General features: G+C 37.3%; 1 protein-coding gene across 1 annotated transcript in view; it reads left to right on the top strand.

Moving 5' to 3' along the window:
- Positions 1–6,667: 6,667 nt before the first annotated feature.
- The window catches only part of GFRA4 (GDNF family receptor alpha 4), a 775,783-nt gene continuing 766,395 nt past the window's right edge, over positions 6,668–16,055 (top strand). Inside the window, exon 1 of the mRNA XM_053704322.1 lies at positions 6,668–6,934. Coding sequence (XP_053560297.1) covers positions 6,889–6,934 — 46 coding nt within the window. The 5' untranslated portion in view covers positions 6,668–6,888. The remainder of the gene's footprint in view (positions 6,935–16,055) is intronic.

Genomic DNA, 16,055 nt, shown 5'->3' with positions numbered 1-16,055 from the left:
GGAGCTAGCTGTCTTTGTATAGTGTGTATATAGAGGAGCTAGCTGTCTGTGTGTAGTGTGTATATAAAGGAGCTAGCTGTCTGTGTGCAGTGTGTATATAGAGAAGCTAGCTCTCTGTGTGTAGTGTGTATATAGAGGAACTAGCTGTCTGTGTGTAGTGTGTATATAGAGGAGCCAGCTGTCTGTGTGCAGTGTGTATATAGAGGAACTAGCTGTCTGTGTGTAGTGTGTATATAGAGGAGCTAGCTGTCTGTGTGCAGTGTGTATATAGAGGAGCTAGCTGTCTGTGTGTAGTGTGTATATAGAGGAACTAGCTGTCTGTGTGCAGTGTGTTTATAAAGGAGCTAGCTGTCTGTGTGTAGTGTGTATATAGAGGAACTAGCTGTCTGTGTGTAGTGTGTATATAGAGGAGCTAGCTGCCTGTGTGCAGTGTGTATATAGAGGAGCTAGCTGTCTGTGTATAGTGTGTATATAGAGGAACTAGCTGTCTGTGTGTTGTGTGTATATAGAGGAACTAGCTGTCTGTGTGTAGTGTGTATATAGAGGAGCTAGCTGTCTGTGTATAGTGTGTATAAAGAGGATCTAGCTGTCTGTGTGTCGTGTTTATATAGAGGAGCCAGCTGTCTGTGTGTAGTGTGTATATAGAGGAGCTAGCTGTCTGTGTGTAGTGTGTATATAGAGGAACTAGCTGTCTGTGTGTAGTGTGTATATAGAGGAGCTAGCTGTCTGTGTGTAGTGTGTATATAGAGGAGCTAGCTGTCTGTGTGTAGTGTGTATATAGAGGAACTAGCTGTCTGTGTGTAGTGTGTATATAGAGGAGCCAGCTGTCTGTGTGTAGTGTGTATAATGAGGAGCTAGCTGTCTGTGTATAGTGTGTATATAGAGGAACTTGTTACCTGTATATAGTGTGTATATAAAGGAGCTATATGTCTGTGTGTAGTGTGTATATAGAGGAACTAGCTGTCTGTGTGTAGTGTGTATATAGAGGAACTAGATGTCTGTGTGTAGTGTGTTTATAGAGGAACTAGCTGCCTGTGTGTAGTGTGTATATAGAGGAGCTAGCTGTCTGTGCAGTGTGTATTTAGAGGAGCTAGCTGTCTGTGTGCAGTGTGTATATAGAGGAGCTAGCTGTCTGTGTGTAGTGTGTTTATAGAGGAACTAGCTGCCTGTGTGTAGTGTGTATATAGAGGAGCTAGCTGTCTGTGTGTAGTGTGTACATAGAGGAGCCAGCTGCTTGTCTATGTGTAGTGTGTATATAGAGGAGCTAGCTGTCTGTGTGTAGTGTGTATATAGAGGTGCCAGCTGTCTGTGTGCAGTGTGTATATAGAGGAAATAGCTCTCTGTGTGTAGTGTGTATATAGAGGAGCTAGCTATCTTTGTGTAGTGTGTATATAGAGGAGCTTGCTGTCTGTGTGTAGTGTGTATATAGAGGAACTAGCTGTCTGTGTGTAGTGTGTATATGGAGGAGCTAGCTGTCTGTGTGTAGTGTGTATATAGAGGAACTACCTGTATGTGTGTAGTGTGTATATAGAGTAACTAGCTCTCTCTGTGTAGTGTGTATATAGAGGATATAGCTGTCTGTGTGTAGTGTATATATAGAGGAACTAGCTCTCTGTGTATAGTGTGTATAAAGAGGATATAGCTGTCTGTGTGTAGTGTATATATAGAGGAACTAGCTCTCTGTGTATAGTGTGTATAAAGAGGATATAGCTGTCTGTGTGTAGTGTGTCTATAGCAGTGACGTGCAGTGAGGTCAGAGGCTGGTGAGGCACTAGATATGATACGCTGGAAAAACACATGTACAGAGGGCCGCAGTACCCCCAACAGGGCAGGTTTAAATGATAGCTGAACCAGTGCACAGGTGACATAATTAGGTGATGGGTGAGAGCAAGTTAGTAACCACTGGATTACTGATCAGTTGATTACTTCACCTGTGCACTGATTCAGCTCAAATACACACTCACACAATTCTGTGGCACAGTGCCAGTTACTAAGCAATTAGAATGATACACAATCTCTTCTCTACTCACTACTGTATTGTAAAAATAGAAATAATTTACCATACAAGTTTTACACAAAGGACAAGTTATCAATACTGCCAACACAGTTGCTGCAATATGGTTTCAAGAAATGCACGTGCACGTCCACTTAGGTATGCTCTTCAACAAAGGACACCAAAGGATACCAAAAGAATGAAGTACATAATAATAATAAAAGTAAAATATAAAGTTTATTTATTTATTTTTTTGTGTGCAATTTGTATCTGAATGATGGAAATGTAATTATGACTTTCCTGTTCCTTTCAAAAACTAATTTGATTTGCTGACATGGGGCCAGTAACAGTTGATGCTAATTCTCAAAATATAAATAACTAGAAAAGTCTATTAAAATAGCATGCTCTACCTCAATAATGAAAGTTTAATTTTAAATGTCTCCCTTTGACTATGTGTTTAACCAGTTACTTTACAGTGGCATTATTTCTAAAAACATTTAACTGCAATAATTACATATATTTTTTAAATGACTCATTATCTCCTTTTTATTAAAATAAACTTGTATAAAAGCAGCACATATTAAAAACACAATGCAACAGCTTTCAATTGATTTGTGAATTACAAGTTAACAGCAGTCTTTAAATAAATGGAGACACACAGAAAAATAAAAATAGATACTGCATCCTCTGACTGAACAGTCATAACATATATGGAGTTTGTACCAAATTAAATCAAATAACCATAAAAAAGGGAGGCTTAGCAATATTCAATGTCAAAAACTTTAATTTAAATAATGCACACTGCACACAACTTCAAACTCTGGGTTTTAAATTATGGATTTAAATTTGAATTGACCCTTTGACTTCCTGTCAGTATTCGGTTATGCTCACTTACTGCCCCCCTGTTAATGAGCTGTACCTGAACACAATTTGTGAATCACAAGAGATGTAGAGAATACTACTTTACTCTTCTGCTTGGTGTCATCTGCTCTTAGGTTACCTCAGCTTCCAGTTGTGTCACATGACCTTGCTCACTGCATCCTCCTTCTGATTATTCTATATATCCTTCACTTGCTAGGAGGCATCAAGAGGGGTGCCTCCTATTGGTCCCAATTTTTGTTGCCAATATATTGACAGAACACAGGTGGCGCTGCAGCACAGCTTTTCCTTTGACCCATGTACTGCAATGGAGAGAAGCGTTCCTGCACCTGCCTCTCCATAGCATTACATGGGGGGAAAATATTTTTTTTGGACTTTTTTTTGTTTTGTTTTAATTAAAATTTAATTAAGCTTTGGCCACATATGGCAGGGTAGGCACTGCCTCCCCTGCCTCCTATGAGTGCACGTCCCTGGTATATAGAGGAACTAGCTCTCTGTGTATAGTGTGTATAAAGAGGATATAGCTGTATGTGTGTAGTGTGTATATAGAGTAACTAGCTGTCTGTGTGTAGTGTGTATATAGAGGAGCTAGCTGTCTGTGTGTAGTGTGTATATAAAGGAGCTAGCTGTCTGTGTGCAGTGTGTATATAAAGGAGCTAGCTGTCTGTGTGCAGTGTGTATATAAAGGAGCTAGCTGTCTGTGTGCAGTGTGTATATAAAGGAGCTAGCTGTCTTTGTATAGTGTGTATATAGAGGAGCTAGCTGTCTGTGTGTAGTGTGTATATAAAGGAGCTAGCTGTCTGTGTGCAGTGTGTATATAGAGAAGCTAGCTGTCTGTGTGTAGTGTGTATATAGAGGAACTAGCTGTCTGTGTGTAGTGTGTATATAGAGGAGCCAGCTGTCTGTGTGCAGTGTGTATATAGAGGAACTAGCTTTCTGTGTGTAGTGTGTATATAGAGGAGCTAGCTGTCTGTGTACAGTGTGTATATAGAGGAGCTAGCTGTCTGTGTGTAGTGTGTATATAGAGGAACTAGCTGTCTGTGTGCAGTGTGTTTATAAAGGAGTTAGCTGTCTGTGTGTAGTGTGTATATAGAGGAACTAGCTGTCTGTGTGTAGTGTGTATATAGAGGAGCTAGCTGCCTGTGTGCAGTGTGTATATAGAGGAGCTAGCTGTCTGTGTGTAGTGTGTATATAGAGGAGCTAGCTGTCTGTGTATAGTGTGTATAAAGAGGATCTAGCTGTCTGTGTGTCGTGTTTATATAGAGGAGCCAGCTGTCTGTGTGTAGTGTGTATATAGAGGAGCTAGCTGTCTGTGTGTAGTGTGTATATGTATATAGAGGAACTAGCTGTCTGTGTGTAGTGTGTATATAGAGGAGCTAGCTGTCTGTGTGTAGTGTGTATATAGAGGAGCTAGCTGTCTGTGTGTAGTGTGTATATAGAGGAACTAGCTGTCTGTGTGTAGTGTGTATATAGAGGAGCCAGCTGTCTGTGTGTAGTGTGTATATAGAGGAGCTAGCTGTCTGTGTATAGTGTGTATATAGAGGAACTTGTTACCTGTATATAGTGTGTATATAAAGGAGCTAGATGTCTGTGTGTAGTGTGTATATAGAGGAACTAGCTGTCTGTGTGTAGTGTGTATATAGAGGAACTAAATGTCTGTGTGTAGTGTGTTTATAGAGGAACTAGCTGCCTGTGTGTAGTGTGTATATAGAGGAGCTAGCTGTCTGTGTGTAGTGTGTATATAGAGGAGCTAGCTGTCTGTGTGTAGTGTGTTTATAGAGGAACTAGCTGCCTGTGTGTAGTGTGTATATAGAGGAGCTAGCTGTCTGTGCAGTGTGTATTTAGAGGAGCTAGCTGTCTGTGTGCAGTGTGTATATAGAGGAGCTAGCTGTCTGTGTGTAGTGTGCATATAGAGGAACTAGCTGTCTGTGTGTAGTGTGTATATAGAGGAGCTAGCTGTCTGTGCAGTGTGTATTTAGAGGAGCTAGCTGTCTGTGTGCAGTGTGTATATAGAGGAGCCAGCTGTCTGTGTGTAGTGTGTATATAGAGGAACTAGCTGTCTGTGTGTTGTGTGTATATAGAGGAGCTAGCTGTCTGTGTGTTGTTGTGTGTATATAGAGGAACTATCTGTCTGTGTGTTGTGTGTATATAGAGGAACTAGCTGTCGGTGTGTAGTGTGTATATAGAGGAACTAGCTGTCTGTGTGTTGTGTGTATATAGAGGAGCTAGCTGTCTGTGTGTTGTGCGTATATAGAGGAACTAGCCGTCTGTGTGTTGTGTGTATATAGAGGAGCTAGCTGTCTGTGTGTAGTGTGTATATAGAGGAACTAGCTGTCTGTGTGTTGTGTGTATATAGAGGAACTAGCTGTCTGTGTGTAGTGTGTATATAGAGGAGCTAGTTGTCTGTGTATAGTGTGTATATAGAGGAGCTAGCTGTCTGTGTGTAGTGTGTATATAGAGGAACTAGCTGTATGTATGTAGTCTGTATATAGAGGAGCTAGCTCTCTGTGTGTAGTGTGTATATAGAGTATCCAGCTGCCTGTGTATAGTGTGTATATAGAGTAGCCAGCAGTCTGTGTTTTCAGTGGATATAGAAGAGCCATCAGCCTGTGTATAGTGTATATATAGAGGACCCAGCTGCCTGTGTATAGTGTGTACAGTGTATATATAGAGTACCCAGCACCCTGTGTATAGTGTGCATATAGAATAGCCAGCAGCCTGTGTATATTGTGCATATAGAGTATCCAGCAGCCTGTGTTTTCAGTATATATAGAGAGTCCTGCAGCCTGTGTATAGTGCATATAGAGTACCCAGCAGCCTGTGTTTTCAGTGGATATAGAAGAGCCAGCAGCCTGTGTATAGTGTATATATAGAGGACCCAGCTGCCTGTGTATAGTGTGTATATAGAGTTCCCTGCAGCCTGTGTATAGTGTGTATATATAGAGTACCCAGCACCCTGTGTATAGTGTGCATATAGAATAGCCAGCAGCCTTTGTATAGTGTGAATATAGAGTATCCAGCAGACTGTGTTTTCAGTCTATATAGAGAGTCCTGCAGCCTGTGTATAGTGCATATAGAGTACCCAGCAGCCTGTGTTTTCAGTGGATATAGAAGAGCCAGCTGTCTTGTGCAGTTTATGTTTAGTGTCTGTGCAGGGGCTGTAAGGGAGGGAGGGTACCAGGCTGCTCCTCTCTGTGTCTTTAAGTGACTCCCAGCTCTGTGACAGGCGGCGGGGACCAGCACTGATGTGCAGCTAAGAGGAAAGCCAGAAAGCCAGCGCAGGCAGTGCATGGACGGAGGAAAGGCTGCTTCGAGTACTACACAGCTGCTGGATTGTGGGGATATAAAGTCTTTCTGTACCATCAGTAGCAGGGAGCAGAGATCCAGGATCTAATTATACTCCAGATCACAGTGACCCCAAAGGATAAGTGAATCTTAATGTTAAGGGACCACTTACAGCTGTACCACTAAATTTTAAAGGTCTAAAAAAATAGGGAACCTCATAAGGATCAGGGGACCCACATGATTAAACGGTCTTAACAAGCAGAGGACCCCCAGGAGCACCAGAACCTATAAAACAGAGGAGCCCTAGGATCAGAGGGTCACTAAAATATTACCCACAGGATTAGAGGACCACCCACTATCAGTTGACCCCCCAGGATCAGAGAAACCCCTGCAACACGCAGGCTGAGCCCACTGAGTTCTCTTTATACATTTAAAGTTTATAAAAAAAAGATTTAGAGCCCCTCCAAGTGTGTGTGGCTGAAGTTTTCAGCAGTGGGGGTAACTATCAAACTTATCTCCAGCTTTGATCCACTAACATTGTGGAAACCTCTAGGATTGTTGAAACCTCTAGGATTGTGCACCAGGACTGTGTGATCCTGCCAGGATTGTAAGGCTGCTCTGAGCTCTGGATCCAAAGGGGAATGTGTTTCCATAAAGGTCTGTGACTGATACACCTGCAGCACCAGGAGCTGACCACCCCACAACACTGACAGTTAAAGGATCTGACCATCATGAGCAGGGTACTGGGCACCGGGCTTCTGCTGCTGCTCATCTGTGGTAAGTACCTGCTGGCATTGGGTGGCACTGTGAGTTATGTGGGCACACAGTGACAGGAGGGTGTGGGGAGATCATATTCTAATACATGCAACACATCCAAAGGTAAATATAAGTGCCTGATACTCTGGCATAAAACTATGGGCATATCACATAGCAATAGGCAGACATAGGTACACCATACTCTGGCATAAAACTATGGGCATATCACACAGCAATAGACAGACATAGTCACACCATACTCTGGAATAAAACTATAGGCATATTACACAGCAATAGGCAGACATATATATACCCCATACACTGGCACAAAACTATAGGTATATCACACAGTAATAGGCAGACATAGTTACCCCATATGCTGGCACAAAACTATAGGTATATCACACAATGATATGTATACACTGGTATTCCACACACTGGCATGAACATATGGTTAGATCACATAGTAAGCATGGAGACAACATACAGTGTCACAGAGGTAAGGGGGCACCATATACTCATGTAAAGATATAGAGATAAGAGCCTGTGCCAATATGCCTTACTTTGGCAAGGTGATATGGGTAGAGTAGTTTGACAAAAATGGGCACAATACACTGTCATCTGGCATTGTTCCAGCCCTCTGTCCGGAGAGTATAGGCACACCATATGATAGAAATATGAGCACTTCACACAGACAATGCCAAGTGGGTGTCATTAACTGTAGAAGGACATGAGTACCCCACAGTGGCATAGAAAGGGACACTGGCAAAAGAGTATTGTCACCCCATGCACTGGCATGATCATATCATGTACCACACACTGGGCAAAATGATAACACAACATACTGATATTGATAAGTGGCACAGCACACACTGGCAATACAGTATAGATAGATATATGTGTGTGCAACGCAATCTGCAATAGAGCTAAACATATATGCAGTAGCGAGCTGTGTTGTTTGAGACACACCACACACTGGCATAGTGACCTGGTCATATAAAATACTGGCTGGTATGTGACACTGCCTACACTCACATGGCATAGTTGGGAACGCACACAATGTTGTTCTGGGCACCTTATACACTGGCATTATAATATATGCATACTCCAGGCACATCTGCTTGTAAGAATATGTGTGAGATTTTGTTTTACAATGATTGATGCCAATAGTGTATTATTTATTTCTTGATTTTAGCCTTTAAATGTGCTAGCACTGCTGACTTCAGGCACTCACTATTATCTATAATTATAATAAATCTGAATATTCCATAGATACATGTGCATAACATGTGCAAGGTTGTAGGCAGAGTGCCTGTTATTGGAACTTGCTTCTAGTTCAATGAATCATTTCTGCTTGCTGAATTAAATGCTGCTATTTATTCTGGTTGGTTACAGTCTATAGCAGTTGATTGCAGTCCCATGCAGCAATGTATCTCTGCTACTTCATATCTTCTTAAGGGTTAGAAATATGCTAAGGAACTAACACTTTAATGTTCTTAAATTCCATAGTCACCTTGTTTCACATAGATCTCCCTTTTACCCCTAGTCTTGAATTTAACTTTTTCATTTTTCAAATATAAAGTAAATATTTTACCTTATTCCATCATATATATTTTCACTCTCAAACACTCCTTTTTAGTTTTTTTTTAGTTGTTTTTTTTTTTTTTTACTTTAATTTGCTTTTTTATTATTAATTATTCCTTTCTTCACTTAGAGGCTGCTAAATTTCAGCAAAACTAACTTCTACCATATCTGCACAACATATATCTATATATTTTCCCTTGTTAATTGCCTCTTGTCAAGCGTTTTTTTTTTTTTTTTTAATTCTGTGCACTAATATTTACTGATTTCTGTACATTTACTGAATCTGTTGCCCTCAGCATCTTTGGTGTGCTGTCTGATTTTGCAGAACCTAATATTGTACACCTCTATCTTTCACTCTTTCCACCTCCTGTTTTCTGCACCTCTGCACTCTCTACAATGCTGTATAATCATTTTTTTGCCAAGATGAGATTAGTCAACCAATACATTGTGAAATATACAATCTATTTTTTGCTGTTCCTAGAAAAAAAAAATACTATTAAAACAAATGAACATTGTAAATGTGCAAAACTCCCTTCTTATTTATTTTAATGAATATGAAACCTTTGTCTAACAGGAACCTAGTTTAGATACATTGCCTGCAAACTCTCTAGAGAATGAATTACATTTACTATTCATCCTTTTAATACAGTGACTATTTAAATTGCCCACAATGGGTTGACATATTTTTCAAGATTATATTGTGCTCATTTTGGCACTTGTAACAACTGAGGAATTTGTTAATACGTTTCTACAGAAAGTTAAGTCTATATTTATTAGGATTTAATCAACAGGTTTGCAGAACCCAAAATCCCTTAGAAATGTGCAGCTCAGAGAAGACACCAACTAATTTAAAGAAAATAAAGAGGTTGTTTTAACAAAAAAGCACAAAACAGTATCTGGAAAATTTTAAAAAAATTGCAGTTGCGTGAGTGTACACACATACATAAACATACAATGCATACATACATTTTTTTTGCAGGCTAGTTTACATATTTCATTTATTTATTTTTTTACCCAGATTAGTTTGTGTCTTTTTTATATATTTGATTTTTTGTTTTTTGCTAGAAAAATCTAACCTTTTGTCACACATTTCTACCATGCTTGTTATGGTACATGAAAGCAGGCAATTAAATATTGCTTTTGCATGAGATATTTGAGTACTGAGTTTTACAATCTCTATTTTGCTACACATTAAAATTATATGACATTTAATCTTTGGTTTAAATACTATGTTTAGGCTCTAAATGCTGTAATCTGTGTTATGTCTTTTTTTCCATCAATTAAATAGTAGGCTAAGTTCTATGTAAACTGAGACAGGAGTATATATATATTGTTTCCTGGTTATGTATTTATATAGCAGTATGTCCAATAATGTTATGTTTATTTAAAGCATAATATTGATTTAGTGTCAATCATATTATGTTGAGTGAACCTATACCATGATTAAATTATGTTATATTGCATTGATATGTTCTGTTTAACCTGTTAGCTGCCAGGTAGGAATAGTTATACATTATATATCATTATGGCAGCCAATGATTTAACTCATAGTAGTTTAAGCTTGCTATTAAATTACTCTCATTTACAATGTTCAATAGCTGAATGTTTTAGCAATTTTAAAACATGAAGAGTTAGTTGTGCTTTGTATATTTCCCCTTCCTATGTCTGTGCTAAGCCTAATCAATCAGGATATATGACTTGACTGCTTTACCTTTAACATATGGACCTGCATGAAAAATTTAATAGAGCATATCATGACCTTTACCCTTTCTCTGAAACACACTATGGGATCAGAGACTGTTATTGTTGAGAGAATCTGACCACCAGGAAAAAAAAGCCTGCAATTGTCAGTTTATTTCTGCCAACAGATAAAATGATAAATATTATATGATGCATTTTTATGAGCAGCTTGAGATCGAAGAAATACAAGTGTTGTGTGCATTTTTTCCCTTTGATTTATTCAGTTTGGGGAACTGTAATCCACCAAAGTTCATTTTAATGACGAGTCAATGGACATTTGGGGTATTGATAGAAGCTTTTAGTGCACAGTGGGAGGATGTGTGAATTCTGAGTCAGCCTATCTGGGACTCAGTATGAATGATATATATATTTTATAATGACTGAATCCTAAATAGGACTTTTAAAACATCCATAGGCATTCTAGTTATCCTCAGTGAGGTGCTGCAGAGATATCTTGTTTGAGAAATCTGCAGATCATAATAGCCTCATAGCAATTGTCTCACTTAGCATCCAGTGGGCTAGATTCACCAACAGCATCTTCACTCTTTCTAGTTGCTGTGTAGTATTCTGTGCACAAAACAAAACACAGCACTCCTCTCTTTTTTGGAGAACCTCTATAAAATAGTCTAGGAACTGGTAAACTTTAGATGCAGGAGAGTTTGTTAGATAATCAAGGCCACTGTTAAATTTAGTTAACCCATTGGTTGTCTTTCTGACAGCCAAGAATTTAAAGAAAATTGTTATGAAACCCAAAATATTTATTTCATAATTCAGAAAGAGCCTGCGACTTTAAATAACTTTCTAATTTACTTCTATTATCGAATTTTCTTTTGTTGAAAAGCAGGGACATAATCTTAGGAGCCAGCCTATTAATGAAGCACTTTATCCCAGCAATTTTTCAATAATGCTATCCATTTGCAAGAGCACTAGATGGCAGCACTATTTCCTGTCATATAGTACTAATGTTATACATTAGCAAGAGCACTAGAGGGCAGCACTATTTCCTGTCATGTAGTACTAATGTTATACATTAGCAAGAGCACTAGATGGCAGCACTATTTCCTGTCATATAGTACTAATGTTATACATTAGCAAGAGCACTAGAGGGCAGCACTATTTCCTGTCATATAGTACTAATGTTATACATTAGCAAGAGCACTAGAGGGCAGCACTATTTCCTGTCATATAGTACTAATGTTATACATTAGCAAGAGCACTAGAGGGCAGCACTATTTCCTGTCATATAGTACTAATGTTATAAATTAGCAAGAGCACTAGATGGCAGCACTATTCTCTGTCATGTAGTGCTAATGTTATACATTAGCAAGAGCACTAGATGGCAGCTCTATTTCCTGTCATATAGTACTAATGTTATACATTAGCAAGAGCACTAGATAGCAGAACTATTTCCTGGCATGTAGTACTAATGTTATACATTAGCAAGTACACTAAATGGCAGCACTATTTCCTGTCATGTAGTACTAATGTTATACATTAGCAAGAGCACTAGATGGCAGCACTATTTCCTGTCATATAGTACTAATGTTATACAGTAGCAAGAGCACTAGATGGCAGCACTATTTCCTGTCATATAGTACTAATGTTATACATTAGCAAGAGCACTAGAGGGCAGCACTATTTCCTGTCATATAGTTCTAATGTTATACATTAGCAAGAGCACTAGATGGCAGCACTATTTCCTGTCATATAGTACTAATGTTATACATTAGCAAGAGCACTAGATGGCAGCACTATTTCCTGTCATATAGTACTAATGTTATACATTAGCAAGAGCACTAGAGGGCAGCACTATTTCCTGTCATATAGTACTAATGTTATACATTAGCAAGAGCACTAGATGGCAGCACTATTTCCTGTCATATAGTACTAATGTTATCCATTTGCAAGAGCACTAGATGGCAGCACTATTTCCTGTCATGTAGTACTAATGTTATACATTAGCAAGAGCACTAGATGGCAGCACTACTTCCTGTCATGTAGTACTAATGTTATACATTAGCAAGAGCACTAGATGGCAGCACTATTTCCTGTCATATAGTACTAATGTTATCCATTTGCAAGAGCACTAGATGGCAGCACTATTCCCTGCCATGTAGTGCTCCAGGGATGCCTACCTAGATATCTCTTCAACACAGAATATTATGGGAACAAAGTAAATTTGATAACAGAAGTCAAATGGAAACTTTTTTGTTAAATTGTATGTTCTGTCTGAACCATAAAAGAACATTATAACCAGTTTTTGTGTATTAGAAATAGTCTGCGCATCAAACAAATATTATATAGTGGAGCAGATACTGTTCTAACTAAATCTAATTTACAAATTTGTTTTGGTTCTGTAATACAAATGCTGCCAGTATACTGAATACCACTGTATAGACTGTGATTGGTTGGTTGGATTTGTCAGAATAAAAAAACCATGGATGTGCAGCAAAATTCTAGACTTTAGATAACATCACTTAATTTCCATGCATCTAACCATTTAACAAATGGTTAAAACATGTACCAGGAAATGTGGAACAGATAGTATCAAAATTCAGCTCACCTTTAAATGTCAAAATATAAAAATGATATTATTTCCATGTATTTTGTAACTATCAAATCATTGTTTAGGTATATTTACCAATTATTTGCTGCACTTGAAAAATGTCATCCCATTTACAATTGTTTAATAATAACCCTTCATTCCATATGCAAACGCTCTACCTTCTGAATAATACCTTAGTTTTAACCTTAAAAATGTTTTCATTCATGTTGTAATAAATGATTGTTATTTTGTATTGAGCGTTGAATATTTAATATTTTCTCATAATGTTTTTTTTATTTGTCATAGAGTTTAATGCTTGCTGGTTATTTTTCTAAACTAGTTAACAAAAAATGTAAAAAATGCACTCAAGCTATGAGGAGTTCTCACATCCAGACCCCTCTGTGTTGTTGCGTTACAGAAGTGGTTGTGAAAAAGACATATAACCTATTGAATTAGCGCTTAGTTATTTAGAGTATATGAAATCAGTGAGCATCATAACTAACTACTCTAGAAATGCATTTACATTCATCTGCAAAAATATGCTTTATCATTTTAAAATGGAGACTTTCTCTGCTAAACTGTTGAGCGAAAGTAACTTACAGGTGGCCCTCGTTTTACAACGGTTCAATTTACACCGTTTCAGAATAACAACCTTTTTTTCCAGTCATGTGACTGCTATTGAAAAGCATTGAGAAGCAGTGCATTTATTAAAATAGCCAGTAGGTGGAGCTGTTCGCCTGTGTTGCAGCAAAACCAAGCAAGCTGAAATTAATCAGTTTAACCAGAGCTATCGAGCAGATTTCAAAGGAACAAGATCTTCCTGTCTATAAATCAGTCCAGATTGGAATGCATAGAAAGAACTGTTTGCAGAAAAATGCAAGTGAAGTCTGTGTTGTGTGATTATTTTATTAGGTTTATATTGTTTTTAGCAAATGTTTTTGTTCATTTAACTTAGTTTAATTATATATTCTGTGTTGTGTGATTATTTTATTAGGTTTATAATGCTGTTTAGCATTTAAAGTCTTCATTTCCAAGCTTTAAAAATAATGTATTAGATGTTACTTATGACAATTTTGAGAGGGTCCTGGAACCTATCTCCCTCACTTCCCATTGACTTACATTATAAACTGGGTTTCAATTTACAACGGTTTTGATTTACAACCATTCCTTCTGGAACCTAACCCCGGCGTAAACTGAGGGCTACCTGTATTTGATATTGTTACTTTGTAACTTTTTTCCTATTTATTTTCTCACTGAAATATGATTTAGAATGTTGGCTTACTGTATGTCAGTTATTAAAGAGACAGAAAACCCCAAAATTTGCCTTTGCGATTAGGATACATTTTAAACAACTTTCCAATTTACTCCTATTATCACATTTGCCCCATTTTCTTGTTATCCATTGCTGAAGGAACAGCACTGCACTACTAGCAGCTAGCTAAACGCAACTAATTAGCCAATCACAAGAGATAAATGTGTGCAGCTACCAATCCGCAGCTCGCTAGTGTAGGATATATGCGTATTCTTTTTCAACAAGGGATACCAAGAAAACAAAGCAGATTAGAACATAGAACTGAATTTAAAAGTGTCTTAAAATAACATGTCCTATTTGAATCATGAAAATTTAATTTTGACTTTACTATCCCTTTAATAGGTATGTGTCGGGGTGAAAAATTAATTTCATCCAAAAAAAAAAATTCAGATTTTTTTCAAATGTTTGGTTTGGCAGTTTCGGCCATGCAGGCATTCGGTTCAGGCAAATATTGGATTCAGATTTGTTACCAGTATTTCCAACGGGAGCAGCAAATATAGATCATTAATATTAACAAAAATCTTACAATATAGGATTTAAGCAATTTAAACAACCTGTGTTTCCAATGTTAAAAGAATATACAACTCCTGTATGACTAAAGTCCAGCATTTAGTGTCTGATTAGCTGTCCCTAACATCAGTCATTAGTAATACTTTAGCAGGAGTGGACAAGGAACAATGGGCAAATGAATGGTAAGACCCCCTGTACATCATTACAAACAAAAGAGCTTATTAATCAAACAATGTATCTAATTCCCCTGATTCCTGCACCTTTTTTGGCACCAAACTGCATGAATGAATGAATCAATCAATTTTGTTTTTGGTCCATTTTGTCTAATAATGTATTTGGCTGTTGATATATCAAACGACTCTACAAATCAGCAAAATTCAGACAAATTTTCATTTGTATATATATGAAATCTAATTTTCTTCCCAAAATGGGGTGTAATAACTCAGTGTTTACACAAAGTAACTGAAAATAATTTGTTTCAAACGAATGCACCCTAAGAAAATATAACATTTTATATTTACACTAGAATGTCCCTCAAATTCAGATAATAATTAGACATTCTACGAGTGATCAGAAATGTACCCTTGGTCAGGTCTTAGTAAGTTCTGTCATACTGAAGGTCTCCAGGAGGTGGAGATGTAGGGTCAATTCCCAAGACATATTAAGGGGAATAATACTCACACATTTTCTATCAGAAATATGAAACAGCAGCATTTACCTGTAAATATATGGAAATAGTTTTTACTTAGAAAAAAAAGTGTCTGTTAAAATGGAAACTAAAGCTAATAGCATCAGTTGTGCTTGTTAGTTAAAGTGAGCCACTCTAACACCACTATTTGTGCAGAGGGACACATTTCTATAAGTCTGGCAAGATAAGCATATTTTATTAAAGACAGGAAAATGCATTTGTAAACAAATAAACAAATTAATTTATTTATTTAATTATTTATGGTGTTCTAAATGAGTACATTGTCCCTTTATGTTTTTAGAGTTTAGCAACTAATATGTATATTTTTTAAAAATTATTATAAGTTTACTAATTTAAGAAATAAGTGTAAAACTGTAGCCTCCATAAAATAACAGGTGCGGCTATTTTTTTTAACAGAGTTTTTCCTCACTTACCATATTCTGTTATGGACAGACATAAATGAGTTACTAGAATGAGTAATCAATGGCTGTATGAAATATAGCAGTGTCAGACTTGTGAAGTATTTTCTTTGTACTTCCTGCTTTTTCAGGAAGTGTAAAGTCTACAATTTTTAGAGTCCAATTACAGTGAAAGCGGATAAAATATGTAATAAAAGTATATTGCAAGTTTTTTTTACAAAACATAACGAACCATTTTATTTTATAGTCCCAACGTGTTTAATTTCCCTTTAAATTATTTAAAAATGTTTAATTAAAGGGACTCTCAAGTCAAAAAATACTTTTATGATTCAGAAAGAACATGC

The sequence above is a fragment of the Bombina bombina genome, chromosome 2, assembly GCF_027579735.1.
Source record: "Bombina bombina isolate aBomBom1 chromosome 2, aBomBom1.pri, whole genome shotgun sequence".
Classification (NCBI taxonomy): Eukaryota; Metazoa; Chordata; class Amphibia; order Anura; family Bombinatoridae; genus Bombina; species Bombina bombina.
The sequence above is the reverse complement of the archived record's forward strand: the minus strand, read 5'-3'. Positions and strand labels throughout refer to the sequence as shown.